The sequence below is a fragment of the Leuciscus leuciscus genome (genome assembly GCF_965113295.1).
Source record: "Leuciscus leuciscus genome assembly, chromosome: 4".
NCBI classification, from domain to species: Eukaryota; Metazoa; Chordata; class Actinopteri; order Cypriniformes; family Leuciscidae; genus Leuciscus; species Leuciscus leuciscus.
In genome coordinates, this window is record NC_138728.1 from 6,538,199 (window position 1) to 6,557,296 (window position 19,098).

Sequence of the window (19,098 nt, forward strand, 5' to 3'; positions counted from 1 at the left end):
AGTGACAGTAAAGACACTTACATTGTCACAAAAGATTTCAAATAAATGGTGTTCTAGTAAACTTTCTATCTAAAGAATCTTCCACTAAATATTAAGCAGCACAACTGTTTTTAAGATTGATGATAATATGAAATGTTTCTTGAGCAGAAAATCAGCACATTAGAATGATTTCTGAAGAATATTGTGACACTGAAGACTGGAGTAATGATGCTGAAAATTCAGCTTTGATCACAGGAATAAATTACAGTTTAAAATATATCAAAATAGAAAACAGTCATTTTAAATGGTCATAATATTTCACAATATTACTGTTTTTTTTATTGTTTTTTATCAAATAAATGCAGCTTTGGTGAGCAGAAGAGACTTCTTTTAAAAACATTACAAATTTTACTTTTATATATATATATGAAACATTTATTTAACAAAAATGGTTTAAGGGTTGGGGTCAGAATCCCTTGTCTCTTCAATTTAAATATATATCCTTTGAATGATTACTTTATTCTTATTAAAAAAAATCAACAATCAAGTATATCCATGTATCCATATGGTTTCTGTAAGTGTTTACCCATTTTCTTTTAGGTGCATTTCAATGTGTGCCATTGGGTTGTGTTCACATGCAAGGGGCCTTTTGATGATTATTCTCTTGGCATTCAGAGAGCGGCGAGAAGGACTCTTGTTGCTTATATATCTGTCTTGGGTGACATGTAGAAGTTTGAGGGTCACTATATCCATATATCTGCATCTATATATCTGTCTTGGGTGACTTGTATAAGTTTGAGGGTCACTATATCCATATATCTGCAACTATATATCTGTCTTGGGTGAGTTGTATAAGTTCGAAGGTCAATTTATACATAATTTCACCTTAAGTTCATTATTAAGTGAACATCCTCATGTGTATTTCTCTAGAGAGTAAAGGGGCATATTATCGTTCCTGCTTTCCTAAGGAGTGAAATGTGTTCAGTCTGTTATGGTGTACTGCTCTTCTGATAATGAGCTCAGGCCTTCTTCAGCCTTGAAGAGAACTGTTGTTCGTCAGTGTTGTGTGTGTGCGTTTGATGTTCTTTGCAGGTTCTGAACTCTGTGATATACAACATATGGACTCGAAGACACCATTCTCAGACCCTGAAAGGTCACCACAGACTTATATCTCGGAATTGGGCGACAACTGTTCTGATTAACGGCGATATACCCACTTATCTATCAAAAATGTGTTACTGTTTAGACTTTATGTTCTCTTAGCCAATCAGAAGTAAATGATTATGTGATGCATGTCCTTGGAAAAGGTGTGTAAGGTAGAGTTGGCTTGCGACCTCCTCGTGAGACTTTGACGCTGGCTCTACCAATTTAACTGCAAATTATTCTTCAGTAAATTTGTACCTATTTGATTGAACTTCACGACTCCTGGTCTGAGATCCAGGCAGACGAGCAATGATTATGTTAGAGATCAATTTTGAATAAGGAATAATAAATTGTTAGATTCATTTTCAGGTAGACTATCTGAAGCCTCAATGCAATCAATCATCTTTCATCAGTTGGAAACATGTGCATGTGTGTTGGTAGCAGCAGCGTGAGATATCTCGGGAGAATTGTCAAGCACACGCAAAGCCAGTGTCATACCACAACATTCTCCCATTTATTAAGGAAGATGGGTCATATTTATACACACAAGATTAGGAAATAACATCCAGGACGTGCTGGACATCTAGTCATAGTACTCAAAGATCAGCCCTTACCATACATGGCATATTAAGAAATATAGTATTAAGTAAGAGCGGTCTAATGTATGTGCGTGTCTTGGGTTTGTGTGAGTGTACCAGTGTGTCCAAGCCAAGGTCTAGTTCTTGTTTTGTCTAGGTGTGTCCACGATGTGCACATAACAAAATGGAAAAAAATTAAACAAGGGAAGTCTTACACAAGAGTGTAAAATATTATGTTTAAAGGGTTAGTTCCCCAAAAAATGAAAATTCTGTCATTAGTTGCTCATCCTCATGTCGTTCCAAAAATGTGTTATTGTTTAGACTTTATGTTCTCTTGACCAATCAGAAGTAAATGATTATGTGATGCATGTCCTTGGAAAAGGTGTGTAAGGTAGAGTTGGCTTGCGACCTCCTCGTGAGACTTTGACGCTGGCTCTACCAATTTAACTGCAAATTATTCTTCAGTAAATTTGTACCTATTTGATTGAACTTCACGACTCCTGGTCTGAGATCCAGGCAGACGAGCAATGATTATGTTAGAGATCAATTTTGAATAAGGAATAATAAATTGTTAGATTCATTTTCAGGTAGACTATCTGAAGCCTCAATGCAATCAATCATCTTTCATCAGTTGGAAACATGTGCATGTGTGTTGGTAGCAGCAGCGTGAGATATCTCGGGAGAATTGTCAAGCACACGCAAAGCCAGTGTCATACCACAACATTCTCCCATTTATTAAGGAAGATGGGTCATATTTATACACACAAGATTAGGAAATAACATCCAGGACGTGCTGGACATCTAATCATAGTACTCAAAGATCAGACCTTACCATACATGGCATATTAAGAAATATAGTATTAAGTAAGAGCGGTCTAATGTATGTGCGTGTCTTGGGTTTGTGTGAGTGTACCAGTGTGTCCAAGCCAAGGTCTAGTTCTTGTTTTGTCTAGGTGTGTCCACGATGTGCACATAACAAAACGGAAAAAAGTTAAACAAGGGAAGTCTTACACAAAAGTGTAAAATATTATGTTTAAAGGGTTAGTTCCCCAAAAAATGAAAATTCTGTCATTAGTTGCTCATCCTCATGTCGTTCCAAACCCGTAAGACTTTCCGCAGCAAGTTTGAGCTTCCGCAATAACCAATGAGGTTCATTCTCATGTGTTGTGCAGCGCGTTTGAGCTTCAGCAAGAACCAATGAGGTTCATTCTCGTGTTACGCATCACGTTTGAGCTTCAGCAAGAACCAATGAGGTTCATTCTCGTGTTACGCAGCACGTTTAAGCTTCAGCGAGAACCAATGAGGTTCATTCTCGTGTTACGCAGCACGTTTGAGCTTCTGCGAGAACCAATGAGGTTAATTCTCGTGTTACGCAGCACGTTTAAACTTCAGCGAGAACCAATGAGGTTCATTCTCGTGTTACGCAGCACGTTTAAGCTTCAGCAAGAACCAATGAGGTTCATTCTCGTGTTACGCAGCACGTTTGAGCTTCTGCGAGAACCAATGAGGTTCATTCTCGTGTTACGCAGCACGTTTAAACTTCAGCGAGAACCAATGAGGTTCATTCTCGTGTTACGCAGCACGTTTAAGCTTCAGCAAGAACCAATGAGGTTAATTCTCGTGTTACGCAGCACGTTTAAACTTCAGCAAGAACCAATGAGGTTCATTCTCGTGTTACGCAGCGCGTTTGAGCTTCAGCAAGAACCAATGAGGTTCATTCTCGTGTTACGCAGCGCGTTTGAGCTTCAGCAAGAACCAATGAGGTTCATTCTCGTGTTACGCAGCGCGTTTGAGCTTCAGCAAGAACCAATGAGGTTCATTCTCGTGTTACGCAGCGCGTTTGAGCTTCAGCAAGAACCAATGAGGTTCATTCTCGTGTTACGCAGCGCGTTTGAGCTTCTGCGAGAACCAATGAGGTTAATTCTCGTGTTACGCAGCACGTTTGAGCTTCAGCGAGAACCAATGAGGTTTATTCTCGTGTTACGCAGTACTTTTGAGCTTCAGCAAGAACCAATGAGGTTCATTCTCGTGTTACGCAGCGCGTTTGAGCTTCAGCAAGAACCAATGAGGTTCATTCTCGTGTTACGCAGCGCGTTTGAGCTTCAGCAAGAACCAATGAGGTTCATTCTCGTGTTACGCAGCGCGTTTGAGCTTCTGCGAGAACCAATGAGGTTAATTCTCGTGTTACGCAGCACGTTTGAGCTTCAGCGAGAACCAATGAGGTTTATTCTCGTGTTACGCAGTACTTTTGAGCTTCAGCAAGAACCAATGAGGTTCATTCTCGTGTTACGCAGCGCGTTTGAGCTTCAGCAAGAACCAATGAGGTTCATTCTCGTGTTACGCAGCATGTTTGAGCTTCTGCGAGAACCAATGAGGTTCATTCTCGTGTTACGCAGCACGTTTGAGCTTCAGCGAGAACCAATGAGGTTTATTCTCGTGTTACGCAGCGCGTTTGAGCTTCAGCAAGAACCAATGAGGTTCATTCTCGTGTTACGCAGCGCGTTTGAGCTTCAGCAAGAACCAATGAGGTTCATTCTCGTGTTACGCAGCGCGTTTGAGCTTCAGCAAGAACCAATGAGGTTCATTCTCGTGTTACGCAGCGCGTTTGAGCTTCAGCAAGAACCAATGAGGTTCATTCTCGTGTTACGCAGCGCGTTTGAGCTTCAGCAAGAACCAATGAGGTTCATTCTCGTGTTACGCAGCGCGTTTGAGCTTCTGCGAGAACCAATGAGGTTAATTCTCGTGTTACGCAGCACGTTTGAGCTTCAGCGAGAACCAATGAGGTTTATTCTCGTGTTACGCAGTACTTTTGAGCTTCAGCGAGAACCAATGAGGTTCATTCTCGTGTTACGCAGCATGTTTGAGCTTCAGCGAGAACCAATGAGGTTCATTCTCGTGTTACGCAGCGCGTTTAAGCTTCTGCGAGAAACAAAAAGGTTTGTTCTCACGCGTCAAGCAGGTTCTGTTGAGCTTGTTTATGTTTGCTGATCAATGTTTAATTCTGTTCATCATATAAAGCGATTGAGTCTCTTCAGAAAATGTGGACTAAACCACTCAATTCATGTGGATTAGTTTTATGATCTCGTTATGAACTTTTTGAAGCGTCAAAGTGGTTTGGAACGACAATAGGGTGAGTAATAAATAACTGAATTTTCATTTTTGGGTGAACGAACCCTTTAAGAAATATTAAAATTTATATCTTATTAAAATGTAGCAAATAAGTTTCAAGAAAAGACAGAAAAATAAATCTAAGCATTAATATCCAAAGTATTGTATTTCACAGATGAAGTTTGTGAAGATCAGAGTATAGAGAAAGACCCAAAAGTAGTAAGACATTTGGAGAATAAAAGGAGAGGAAAAAAGAGAAGCAGAAGCAGAAGCAGAAGCCCTAGTTCCTTCCTCTTACCTTTTGAACCTTGCAACCATTTAGTGATGCATTCAAGACAAAATGTACTATGGTCCTTGTAAGGCACACGGAATAACTTGAGCAATTTTAGTTTTAACACCATTAAAGGAGCCGTATTTAAGAATGTGGCCAAAACTGGTACTGCAATCACTTTCAAATTACTGTAGAGCGGTGTATCCCCTCCCCCTCCCCCCTGACTCGAGGTTGCCAGATAGGCTGCAGGATCCAGCAGGAACATAGGCTGCTACGTAGCAGTGGTAACTAGAGCAGAGCTGGCAAGCCCGATGCCGAAACACTACTGACTTCGTGATTGGTAGATAGGTGGAGGGTGGCGCTTCAGGCCAAAACACAAGATGACAACATCAACATCAGTTGAGGGCTGCAACTTCACTTTTTAAATGACAATATCCTGGCCAGACTACTGTTGTCAGTGATATAAGTATTTGAAATGAACATGATTTCTTAATGTCTAGTGACATATCAGGGCCATTTTATGATAAATTCTTACATACAGCTCCTTATATCACCGATCTTGCATTATCTGCAGAGATGGAAACAGGATGAAAACATATTTTGATACTAAGGTACATCATGTAATCAATTCTGATAAAAAAAAAAAGGTATTAATAACATATACAGGAAAAATCCTGTAATATAAAAAGGAAAAATTAATAAAAGAAGTGAATAAAAGACATCAATAAAAATAATAAAACTGAATCAATTGGAATATGAAAATTTTCACATACACAGCCCACACCCCCAAAAAAAACTAACAAAAAAAAACAATGATTAAACATCTAACACTAAATCTCGAAGTTCTGATAATCCAAACAGAGGAAATAATTTACATCATTGTTAGCCCATTGTGTCTGATTGCGTTATCCGTTATAATGTGCACAGGCCTTTTCATTTCACTATCAATTTTAGTTTGGGAGAAGAGTTACGCCCTTTTCAAAACATGAGATCAATGGAGTCCATACTGAATAAAAACGTTTGGTTGATCTTATAGAGACCAATTTCAAAAACAGCATCACATCACTAGGCCAGAGTGAAACAAAAGATGGTTTGCTTGATTTCCAATCAGGAAATATTCTTCTCCAAGCCAAAAGGCATGCAAAAGCGCATGCAAACTGAATACATTTGAATATGAAAAATGTTACACATACCACAGAGACAACAGCTACCATGGAAAACACGTAATCCTAACATGAACTGTTGATGAAACATACAGAAACGGCTCCTGATGAATATAATGACCATAATACCTGCATGCAAATCCTTTCCAGCAAACACAATACGGAGAATAACAAGCCCATCTATAGGAGCTTTCTGGAACAAAAGAGATATTTCTCCATCTTTGCCTTGTTCGCCAACAATTAATCCCACTGACCCATCTTGCTATAATAAAGGAGGGGGGAATCCCACCATCTTTGCATTTACCGACTGCAAAAGTACATTTTGGAAGCATATATGCAGATAACGAAAAACAGATGTGAACATACAGATGTGAACATGCAGAGAGAGAGAGAGAGAGAGAGGCTGAGAGCTGTATTGTGCAAACAATTATGCTCACAAACAACGACGCTATAGTCTGACAACATCTCATCTGACCACAGATACTGAATCAGGCAACACGCTTTTCCTCAGGCTCTCTTTACTTAAACTGCGTCTAACAGAAGAGTCAATGTTTGAGAGTTGATGTTTCTTTGACTGCACACCCACTTTTGGGTTGCGACCCACCAGCTGAGAAACACTGCTCTAAAAAAAGAAAAATATTGCTAGTAGGACAAATATGATTCTGATTCTAAATGATCATGTGTTGTGCTGTGTTTTAATTTAAAATGTATTGATATAATTTTAATTTAATCATATTCTCATTAAAGAAATCATGACTAAGATATATACACTGGAAGAGCAAAAATATATGGAACCATGTGACTGAGAAGATAACGTTGATTAATGTGATGGAAGGAGAAAATAGTTACACCCCAAAATAAAGACGATGTCTAATTGGTCAATTGGTCTTTTTTTTTCATTGAAAATTATTTTGTTTTGTAAGTTAAGTTTAGTCACAAAGTCTTAGTTGCAGATTTTCTATAACATAGCTGAAGCCACAGGACGAGAAGAAAAATAAGACGAGAAGAAAAATAACATCTGGAAAAGATCTAGTCAGACGAGAGGGGAGGGAAAGAGAAAGGGGTCCTGACTGGAGACTGGAGGTGCAGGCTAAACTGGAGGAGAGGAGATACAGAACAATAATGACAAAGCCAGAGTTTTGGGGAGACCCCGTCTGGAAATTGAGATAACATTTTATAAAATGTATATGTGGATGTGTTGAAGATGATGTATAGCAGTTTCTTTCTTTTGCATTGTATTGAGATTGGCGACTTCCTGACACATATGGTGGTACGGGACAATGTGTGTATGTGCCCACGTACCAGGGTGTGAAACCATAAAAGCTAGATATCTTTATGTTTTGCGAGCCTGTTTCACTGCGATATACTATGAAAAGAGGATTCTATGAAAATAAACAACTGTATAAGAGGGAGATCAATGTCAGTACAGGTCAGTCTATCCTTTGGACTCAGACTTTGCTTTTTTGAAATTTGTCTTTTTAAAGAGAGATCTCTCAACAACTTAACTTTTCTTTAAGCAAGAAAATTATTATACTCAGAGTGTGACTTAAATTTTATTTAGAAATATTAGAAGTCATTTTTAACTGTTCATGTTATGTTTCTTTATTAAACTTTAAATCCTGATTATGGATGGATTTATGGATTTGATCGTCTGCTGCTAAGAAAAGAAAATAGATTTTGTCACCTGACTGGATCTCTTCCTTGCATCATAAACTTAATTTGAACTAAACAAAAATTATTTCATTTTATTTTATTTCAGCATTATTTAAATGAACAGAAATGTTTTGAATAGTTTTAACGATAATAACCCTGTTCCCGGAACATAATTAATATTTTTTATTCTCAAAGCATCACAAGATTAGAAGAAGCCAATGAAAAAAAGTGAATATATAAACCATTGACATACAGTACCAGTCAAAAGTTTGGAAACGTTACTATTTTTAATGTTTTTGAAAGAAGTCTCTTATGCTCATCAAGCCTGCAGTAAAAATAAAATAAAATAAAAAAATAGTAATATTATGAAATATTATTACAATTTAAAATAATGGTTCTCTTTTTTAATATACTTTAAAATGTAATTTATTTTTGTGATGCAAAGCTGAATTTTCATCAGCAAGTACTCCAGTCTTTGGTGTCTTATGATCCTTCAGAAATCATTCTAATATGATGATTTATGATCAATGTTGGAAACAGTTGTGCTGCTTAATATTTTTTTTATAACCTGAGATACTTTTTTCAGGATTATTTGATGAATAAAAAGTTAAAAAGAACTGTATTTATTTAGAATAGAAATCTTTTGTAACAATATACACTACCGTTCAAAAGTTTGGGAACAATAACTATTTTTTTTAAAGAAATTAGTACTTTAATTCAACAAGGATGCGTTAAATTGATAAAAGGTGATGGTAACGATTTATATTGTTAGAAATGTTTTTATTTTGAATAAATGCTGTTTTAATGAATAAATGCTGTTAACGTTTTACTCATCAATGAATCCTGAAAAAAGTATTCCAAAAAAATATATTAAACAGCACAACTGTTTCCATCATTGATAATAACTGAGGATCAAATCATCATATTAGAATGATTTCTGAAGGATCATAAGACACCAAAGACTGGAGTACTTGCTGATGAAAATTCAGCTTTGCATCACAAAAATAAATTACATTTTAAAATATATTAAAAAAGAGAACCATTGTTTTAAATTGTAATAATATTTCATTTGTCAAAAATTAGTTTTTTTTAACTGCAGGCTTGATGAGCATAAGAGACTTCTTTCAAAAACCTTAAAAATAGTAACGTTTCCAAACTTTTGACTGGTACTGTATGTTAAAATTAGAGGTAAACACTACAGCATTTAACATCAGAAATACCTGATATATGCAAATGCACATGACAAAACAGTGGTTTTCTGCCTTTAAGTACTAAAAACATACTTATCAAATCAGATATCAATATCAGTACAACAGATATTGGCTTATTCCAGTAAATTACTCTTGTTCACTCTAATGTAGATTTGTCATTGTAATAAAAGGAAAGAGCCATGTACTGCTTAAACACAGCCTAAGTATTTCTGCTAAAATCCTACAGGGAGAATCCATCAGGAAATGCTGGAGCGAGCTGAATCATCCCACCACAGAGCACAAGGCACAAAGCTACAAAACCATGCAGACACCTGGAGATTGAGTCTGCTCCCCCTTAAGAAAACAAGTATCTGAAAGCTTGTTATCAGTGTAGACAAGGACAGGCCATTCACACTAGATAAAAGGCTGTTTCTGAAAACATAGGCGTCTGACTTGTTGCTTCGCTGCCTTGTCAGGCAATGACTTCAAAGCCGGCGTTTGTGAACAAAGGCACCTCACAAAACTCATTTCAGACAGACTTCTGGGGCAGCGTAACGGTTTAATGATCTACAGGAAAAAAGAGCAAGCTTTGGTGGAAACTAAACAAATATTTCTAGTTTTAGTTGAATCAAAGTCAGAATCATGGAAGAATCGCGATCACCAAAATTCGTGACACTCAATTTATCCAGAAATGTGCAGCTCTTTACGGGGCATTCGACTGCAGATTGTTTTGTAAAAGAGGCAAGGTGTAATGGAGATTTAGCAAAGAAAGTTTTGTTGTAGGCAGCCAGCTGTATTAGATCTCACAGCAGCTGCGTCACAAACCATAAGTAAACCATAATGCTTTGTCTGTGAATGATGGTTTTACATGGATGTTTTCACAACACTCACACTCACACGCAACAGCAATGGGGCGTCGATATTGTTTCCTATGCAATGACGTTAGCCAATCATAACAGTGGCCGTTTACTGACAAGACTCAAAGGAGCCGCCCCTTAAAAAACAGATGGGTTGGAAACTAATCATTTTTCCACACATTTGTGTAAAAAACATGATTAAAATGATAAATGAACCTCAATAAACATATTAAAATAATGAAAAATAGACATATCATGACCCATTTAACATTGCTGCCAATTACACATTACACAGAAGCATAATGACCTGTGGTTCAGTGAGAGAGCGAATCATCTGAGCCGATTTACTGTGATTCAAATGATTCCGATGCCGTGTGTTTGATTCAGAACAATTCTGCAATTAGCTTGACAGCTTCATTGAAAAAAAGCACCAGCTGCGTTCCCACTGTCTGTTCGTAAAATATATTATTATGCAGAGGGAATACTGCCAAACCATTACTCACCGTGAGAATAAAAACCTGCTCTCAAGTGTGTATTGTGTATATCACTTATCTCCCTCCCTGCTCCTTATCTACGCCGGAGACATCAGACATCCTTGAACCTTCCTTACCCTCTAGCTCATGACCTAAATTATATGACAAATGATCTAACACTCACGAATAAATTTAGGAAAAGACATTTATATATTGTAGGGAGTGTAGTGCACTCAGGGTGTCTGTGTTTGGTATCTGACATTACATTTATATTAAAGTACAACAGAAAGTTGAGATGCAAAACTATTCTTATTTTGTCTTTGCTCTGATTTTGCACTTGTTTTAGTGTTTGCATACCTCCATTCTCCAGGTCTTTGAGTGGCCACAGCACTGAGTAAGCGATCTGTTGCGGAGAGTAGAACAGAGGAGCCAAACAGCAAGTCGGCTGGGAAGAATGCTGAACCCGAGATCCAAATTCATCCATGATGTACCACACAGGCACCTTTTCTTCTGCAGACTGCAACATCATCATTATCATCAAATCACAATTCAGGAGCAACATCATATCTCACACTTAGAGATAGATTAAAGGGGTATATGTAGGATTCAGAAACCCTTGTTCACCAGCATCATGTCTATATATCTGGTTATGTGAGACTACTGTATAGTTTGAATGAATCCCTTTTCTTTGCATGACACATTGACATTACAGTACAGAATGGCTCTTTCGGCATTATCCTGAACATAAAGATTCATTTCATGTGTCTTAGAACGGAAGAGAGGCTCTCGATAGCGCATGTAAACATCACATGCTAATGATTTTCCATTATGTGTCCTTCACATAAAAATCGGGTAAGGTCTCGATATTTAGGTTACGTTACAAGCTGTTCACACATTGGCAAAAAAAAAGGCTATTATTACTTGATTTTCTTACATATAGCCCCTTTAATATTTCTCCTTCTCTTACCCCTTGGGCAAGCTGATAGGTTTGGTTGTATTTCCACATGTTGTCCAGGACCAGGTCCACGATGTCCGGATCAGGAGCCTCTCCGTGGAAAGGCAGACCCATCAGACTGGCCATACGGATCAGCAGTCCGGGGATCTCCAGGAGCTGCTGCCGGGCGCTTTCCACCCTGTACGTCCAGGCGTGATCTACAAGAAACACACTACAAACCAAAAGAGAGAAAACATTTTCAAAATCAACCAAAAAAATCCAAGCGTTCTTGCTATTGTTCATAGAGTAGAGCATAGCGCTAGCAATGGCAAGGTTATGGGTTTGATTGCAAGAGAGAGCTTGATCAGAAAAAAGTTAATAAATGAAATAAATAATAATAATAATAAATATAGCTTTGATACATGCAAGTCGCTTTGCTTAATTCATAACTGTAAACACATATAAACGGAAATGTAACATCATCATCAACAACAACAACAACAATCAACAGCATTCATGTCTGCACACAAAAAAAAAAAAACCTCTCAAAAACCTTTACCATGGTAATACAATGTTTTCATGGATATGTACCATGGTAATATTTATATAATATATACATAATATTTTTTTGGACAAATTACCATGATGACATGATCAGTCATGTGATGACATGACACACACACACACACACACACACACACACACACACACACACACACACACACACACACACACACACACACACACACACACACACACACACACACACACACACACACACACACACACACACACACACACACACACACACACACACACACACACACAAATATGCTATATATAACTCCATGTAAAAGCCAGAAACTAAGCTTATTTTGCACAGGCCTATCTAAAGGGTTAATGGTGCCACCTGGTTATCAAAAAAAAACCCACCAACAATCAAAAATGCATGATTATATGGTGTCATGGCTTTGCAATCAAAAAATGTGGTTATAATGGAAGTCAATGGGGCAAAAACAGCCACGAACAGTAAATGAGGGAGAAAAAGTTCAAATCTGATGCTACACAAAAACTAACAATGCATCAAAACCAATGTTGTTTCTAATCTTTGACATGTCCAAGACTGTGATAAAAGGTAAAAAGGTTAAAAAAAATCCAGTCCACATTCACATTTTATATTGAAAATAAGTCATTTTGTGTGTGTTTTTTTTTTTTTTTTTAAATCAGTGACATCATTTATGAATTTGGCAATTAAAGAGTTAAAATCCTGATTTTTTTAAAAAAACATTTAGTAGTTTTGAGCAGGACTGAGGTTGATTAATAGATTTATGCAAAAAAAAAAATGAAAAAAATATTTATCTGATACATTTTTACAGCAGTTTAAAGTAGTGGCTGTTTTCAGCCACGAACATAACGAAAGGGTAGTGAATTTGAACAATGCACAAGGGTTAATACAATACACAATAAAAAACTACTGCACAACATGTCTCTTCTGCAAGATGTTTAGCCAAGATAACATTCGTTTACCACTTTATTCTGAGACATTCGAGCATTTGTGGTCCATCTATTGGAAACTTATAGACTTTTGACCTCATTTAAACATCAAGTACAAAAGTTCACCCTAAGTCAATCAGCTACATTTGAGGCATAAAGATTAATAAAAGAAAAGCATTCACCATGCATTTCAAATGATAATAATGGTAAACACATCAAAATGATAATAATGGTTTCTTAAAATATGATTGATTACATTTGGTTATATGATATTTAAGATCTAGCCTACATGATTAAATGATAAAACACAAGTAAATGATAAGACATAAGCAATAAATATATCTTTTTCATCATATATCAACATTCCATCTGGTATCATTTTTGTGTAAAGGCAGAGATCATGGTCTCATCCAAAATGGTGACGAGTCTGCTTACAGACTGGGGGTTGAACAGCTGGCTGTCTGGTGCAGCCTTAACAACCTTGAGCTGAACACGCTCAAAACAGTGGAGATGATTGTAGAAAATCCCCAGCACTCCCCCCTCTCACCATCATGAACAGCACTGTGGAAGCAGTGGAGTCATTCAGGTTCCTGGACTCTACCATCTCTCAGGACCTGAAGTGGGCAAATCACATTGACTCCATTGTGAAAAAGGCCCAGCAGAGACTGTACTTCCTTCGCCAGCTGAAGAAGTTCAATCTGCCACAGGAGCTGCTGATCCAGTTCTACTCAGCCGTCATTGAGTCTGTTTTAAGCACTTCCATCACTGTCTGGTTTGGTTCAGCTACCAAATCGGACATCAGGAGACTACAACGGACAGTCCGGACTGCAGAGAGGATTATTGGTGCCCCCCTGCCAACCCTCCAGGACCTGTACTCTTCCAGAGTGAGGAAGAGAGCAGGTAAAATCATCACAGACTCCACTCACCCTGGACACCCCCTGTTTGAACTGTTACCGTCAGGACGGCGACACAGATCACTGGCCACAAGAACATCCAGGCACAGGAACAGTTTCTTTTCACAGACCATTTCCCTTCTGAACACTTAACATGCCCCCCAAGGCATATGCCTGTAAGTGCAATATTCTCTAACTCAGGTGATATTTATATTTATATTATTCATACTACTCAAAATACTGTAAATATGTTCATAATCTGTAAATGTTTATTCGGACTAAACCCAACTGTGTCCCTACTTTCTTACTTTTATACTATTTTTATTTATTTTTAATATATTTTATTCTTAGAATTTGTATTACTATGTTTCTTGTTGTATTTGTACTTGTATATGTGCACTGGAAGCTTCAGTACCAAGAAAAATTCCTTGTGGGTGCAAGCACACTTGGCAATAAAGCTCATTCTGATTCTGATGGTGATTAAAAGCGTGCTTATTACTGTCATTTGTGAATTTGCTTGTACCATTTTGCCTCCATCTATTGCTCATTTTGTTGAAGTAATGGTTCACCCCAAAATGAAATCATTGTGGTAGAAGTTTCCTCAAAAAACCTCTACTTCTGACATAAGACACCTGCTACTAACCCAGATAAATCTTCTATTTTTGTGTGTGTGCATATTGTAATAAATGCTGGAAATGGAGAACAAATGATTATGAATTCTTCTTATAAATCCCCAGAAATGGTATATATTAAAGACTATCTGCATGCTTTGAATGTAACTGATGGAGATGACCCAGAAATAAGAAATGTTAATGTAACAGACAAGGTTGATATTTTTATGGACGATCTTATGGTTGAACATCTCCAGAGGGACAACGCAAGGAGAGCTCGCAAGACGGAGAAGAAGGAGAGAAAGGCGCTGGAGAAGATCTTCCGCTAAGAATGGACGGATTCATCGTGCACAACAGTTAATAAACATTATCAGACGAGTCGAACGATTAAATAAGAAAATAATACACATTGTGAACAGTTTTATGGTTGAAAATTAAAGATGGCTCAAATGAGGATGTGTTGAATTTGCAGGACAAGCTCGAATTACTCAAAGTATAATTTGAGCTTGACCTGTGAACTTAAGGGTCATTGTTAGAAGTGTTATGTGTGGGTGTATGTATTGGAGAATTTCATCTGTCTCATACATGGGTCCAAATAAATGCTGTAATGTTAGAGAAAACTAGGCCTAAGAGTATGGGAGGACAAAACTATGGGAAGACAGAGAAAACAGGTCAAAGAGTATGTGAAGACAAAAACTAGGTCAAAGGTTGTGAGAAGACAAGACAGGAAAAGTACCTAAAAACTATATATGAAGTCATTTTTTAAAAAAGCGCATGCGCAAGGACTGGCCACCAATAAAAATAAGACATCGATGCAGGTGTTTCTAATCGTGGCGAAGTGACGAGGAGGGGCAAAAAGAAAAAGATAACTATATGAACGCTAATTGGACACCAAACGATAAGAAAAAGATATAAGACTTGAGTGCAGACCATTGTAAGATCATGCATCTCACTTTGTTGAACTGCTCAATAAAGTTTATTCTTCTGGGACCTGAAACTTCGACTCTGAAAGATTTCTTCCGAGACCTGAACCAGACTTTGAAGACTTGAACCAAAGATCGTGAATTTGCCACCACATGTGTCGCAACATGTTTAGACTGTCAGGGCAACATGTATTTTTAAAAGGGGAACTGTGAACATCGCTTGCCTCAGGCCCCGTCCACACTACTGCGTTTTCGTTTAAAAACGGAGACCTTTTTCTACGTTTGCACCTCCCGTCCACACTAAAACGGCAAAAATGGAGAACCAAAACGGAGAAGTTTAGAAACGCTGCCGACCCGTTTTTCGTTTTGAATCTCCGGAGGGCGTTTTAGTCTGGACGGGTCAAAACGGAGGACTTTAGAAACGATGACGTAGTAGAGGCTCACGCTCGGCTCTATGATTGGGTGTCATCAGTCATGGCGTATAGCTTTGCTAGCAGCTGTTGTGCAAGTAAATTCTGCATTTTACAATGCTATAACTGCCTACATGCGCCGGAGGCAAGCTAATATTCGAGCGATCTGTGACAATTCCCGTGTGCAGCGGCGGTACCGACCGTACATGGAGCGTCGGTTTTGGGTTAACCCGGGAAGAACCAGCGCATGGTGGGATAATTTTATCAATGAAGTTGTGTTTACACCGGCACGCGCATGCCCAGTGTTGGTGAATGGTCACGTGATCCGCGTTTTCAGTCGTTTTAATGTGGACGGAGATCAATTCTAATACGCAGCTAAAACGCTGGTGTGGACGGAGATCGTATTCGTTTTAATTCTCCGTTTCTAAACTAAAACGCAGTAGTGTGGACGGGGCCTCAGACATAGAAAATGTGTGAAAGGTCAAGAGGGCAGCGATAGAAAAACGTACCAAATAAAGCTTTTGTGTATGTGCTGCATACAATCGGTGCGAAAAGAACATTTGAATATGTGCTTATGCATATGTTAATAAAGGACAAAGTTTTACCTTATAAGGGAATTGGCTGTTCTATAATGACAGCCCATAGTTAGAAGTCGGCCTATAGCAGGGTTAGTATAAAAAGGCTTGAGGAGGTTTTTTCGGGGCCGCAATTCAGGTGAAGACTTATACGTGTTCATGTTATTTTTGACTTTGGATTTTTTTTTTGGCATTATTCTGAATCTTTTTCAAATGAAACGAAATCGTAAAACTTTTACATTTTTCCTTATCAATATTTCATGATTTTTGTAATGAAATATTAATATTGGCAAACGACCAGTGCATTCGAATCCAAGATTGAACTGGTTAGAGGCACCGCCGAGGACCCTGAATCGACATCTTACATCTTTAATCTAAAGGTAAGGGCAATATTTGATTGCAGCAGATTATGGGAATGTTTTAGAAAGGATCTAGAGGTTACAGCGGGATAGAAATACAACAATATTGATCAAGTCTAGACTACCAAATCAAAACCAAACAGCCTCCAGCATATTTGTGTCCTCTCCATATGCACTCCCCCCCAAAAAAATAAATAAATGCTACTCGCCTTTGTGACAAGAAACTGTTCTAGATTAGATAAAGACCCTGTTTCCATCTCGGTGAACTTTCGCTTTCCTGTGTGGGTTTTGACACCTGTCACGTTCTGTTGGGTATTTTATATATATAGTGAGTAATGATAGTGTGAGAGGGGAGGGCTGGTTAGTTACATAAGAGAACTGAGAGCCCAATACATATTTACAGTCTTCAAACCATGCTTCAAACCTATTAATAGGGCTGGGGATTTTTTTTTTTTGAACACAAACCGCAGCCTGTAGCCGATTTCATTTGTCAACACAACCACGTCACCTGTAAAGAAATAAAGACGAGACCAGACTAAATAAATGGATCCAGTCGTGACACAGAGTGTGGTTTAGGGTAGGATGATTATTTCAGCATTGTGTAGGCAATCAGCGCAATGACTGACCCAATGAAATCTTTAGAATCGGTTGCTGGGCGGAGTTTGATCTTACTCGTTGTAGTTTAGGACAAGAAGAATAAATCTGATTTATTAAATCAATCGACAACAACAATCAATCACACTCACGTGAAGAAGAATGCCTCCACGGTATTTAACTTTTTTTACGAAAACTTGAAACTGTGGGAACTACAGTGTAGTATGTGTAGTGGTGCACACTTCATAGTGAGCTGGGCACGTGACCTACATTTATTGCATTCGCAGCGTGAGCTGGAGGAATGGTTACTGTGGGAACAGTGCTTGTGTGTAGCGGTGCGAACCATAGACGGTACGAACATTATAGTGGGCACGTGACTTACATATGACACAGACAGACAGAAAAGAGCTCTTTTCGTGCTTTATTTGTGTCGCCGTAAAAACGGTGTTAGTTTGCAGGTGTGCGTGTAAAAAAAGTTTATATGTGTAAAGGCCTAAAAAAAGTTAATATGTGTAAAGGCCCTTCAAAAAAAGTTTATATGTGTAAACTAAAGGCCTAAGAAGTTTGTATGTGTAAAGTGTGCATGAGTCTGTTCCTGAACAAAATGCTTTTAGAATTTAACAGGAATTTTAGCTATAGTTTTATGATACTGGATGAAATATATGAAGAGTTCAGATGCAAAAGCCTCTAAGTGCCATCTGAAATTTTCTTCTAAAATGATCATTTTTATCAAGCTTGTATATTTAAGTTCAGTAAATTCACTTAAATGGCAATGCAAATTACCTATTAATTGTCATTTAAGTGAAATGACTGAACTTAAATATACGAGCTTGATAAAAATGATCATTCTAGAAGAAAATTTCAAATGGTACTTAGACGCTTTTGCATCTGAACTCTTCATATGTACCACAAATAAATACAAATCTATCTATCCACATACATAAGTGTATGTATACGTGTGTGTGTGTGTGTGTGGGTAGGTATGTATGCATGTATGTAGGTATGTATGTAAAACAGAATCTACCGCATATATGAACATATTCCTAGTCTTTGGTGTTGGTATTAAAAAAAAAAGAATCGAAAATAACAGTGAGGAATCGATTCTTGGAATCGATTCCAAAAAATCCGGAATCGAACAGGGAATACTTCCCTGCCTGTCCGCCAAATGACTCCCTGCTGCCCTCACCTGGTGGGATCAGCAGCCTGCAGGCCACTCTCGCTGGTCACAATCACTTTATAACCCATCTCAGTTTGAGGACTGGCTCTGCGTTCACTGTCCTCATCTTCCTCTTCTTCCACATGCATAATCCCAAATACTTCACCAGCATCAAATACCTAAACGAGAAAGAAAATCTATTCATTTACCTCTCCATACAAGTTCAAACAACACTGGAGTCTTGGTACTATTAGTTTTATTCGTGGGACAGTAAGACTATTATATAAATATAGACTATTATATAAATTATAAAAATATTTATGAATATTTTCAGATTCATAAAAATAAAACTACTTCCAGACGCTGTCAAACTGGCACATTCATTCACAGCAGTGATGGTTGTGTAATTTACCTCATTGGCTAGTTTTAAATGCAAACTCTTCCAGTAAAGCGGAGGGATTCTTGCCGCCTTTAAAGCGGGAGTGTGCAGAGAGAGGAAGACCTGATACTCTTCATCCTCCTCTCCGTTCACTTTACCGTTCTGCATCTTTGCTAGTTTTCTTTCTGACAACTTACATGTGTGCACTGTGCAGGCAGCGGTGCATTATGGGTAACGCTTTTAAAGGGCCAGCGCGTCTGATTTAGTTTGTTGTGTTATACTCAAGAGAGTCCGATCATTTTATGCCAATTTTAATTTTGAAAAGCGGTCAATAAATGAGGGACACACAAAAATC

The 19,098-nt window shown here is 38.0% G+C and overlaps 1 protein-coding gene across 1 annotated transcript in view; it reads right to left on the minus strand.

Annotated features, from left to right (window-relative positions):
• The window catches only part of ttll12 (tubulin tyrosine ligase-like family, member 12), a 40,417-nt gene extending 21,434 nt beyond the window's left edge, over window positions 1-18,983 (minus strand). Inside the window, exons 1-4 of the mRNA XM_082167080.1 lie at window positions 18,777-18,983; window positions 18,395-18,543; window positions 11,383-11,581; window positions 10,773-10,932 (exon numbers count right to left, since the gene is read on the minus strand). Of these exons, the coding sequence (XP_082023206.1) occupies window positions 10,773-10,932; window positions 11,383-11,581; window positions 18,395-18,543; window positions 18,777-18,911 (643 nt within the window). The 5' untranslated portion in view covers window positions 18,912-18,983. The remainder of the gene's footprint in view (window positions 1-10,772; window positions 10,933-11,382; window positions 11,582-18,394; window positions 18,544-18,776) is intronic.
• Between the last annotated feature and the right edge of the window lie 115 nt (window positions 18,984-19,098).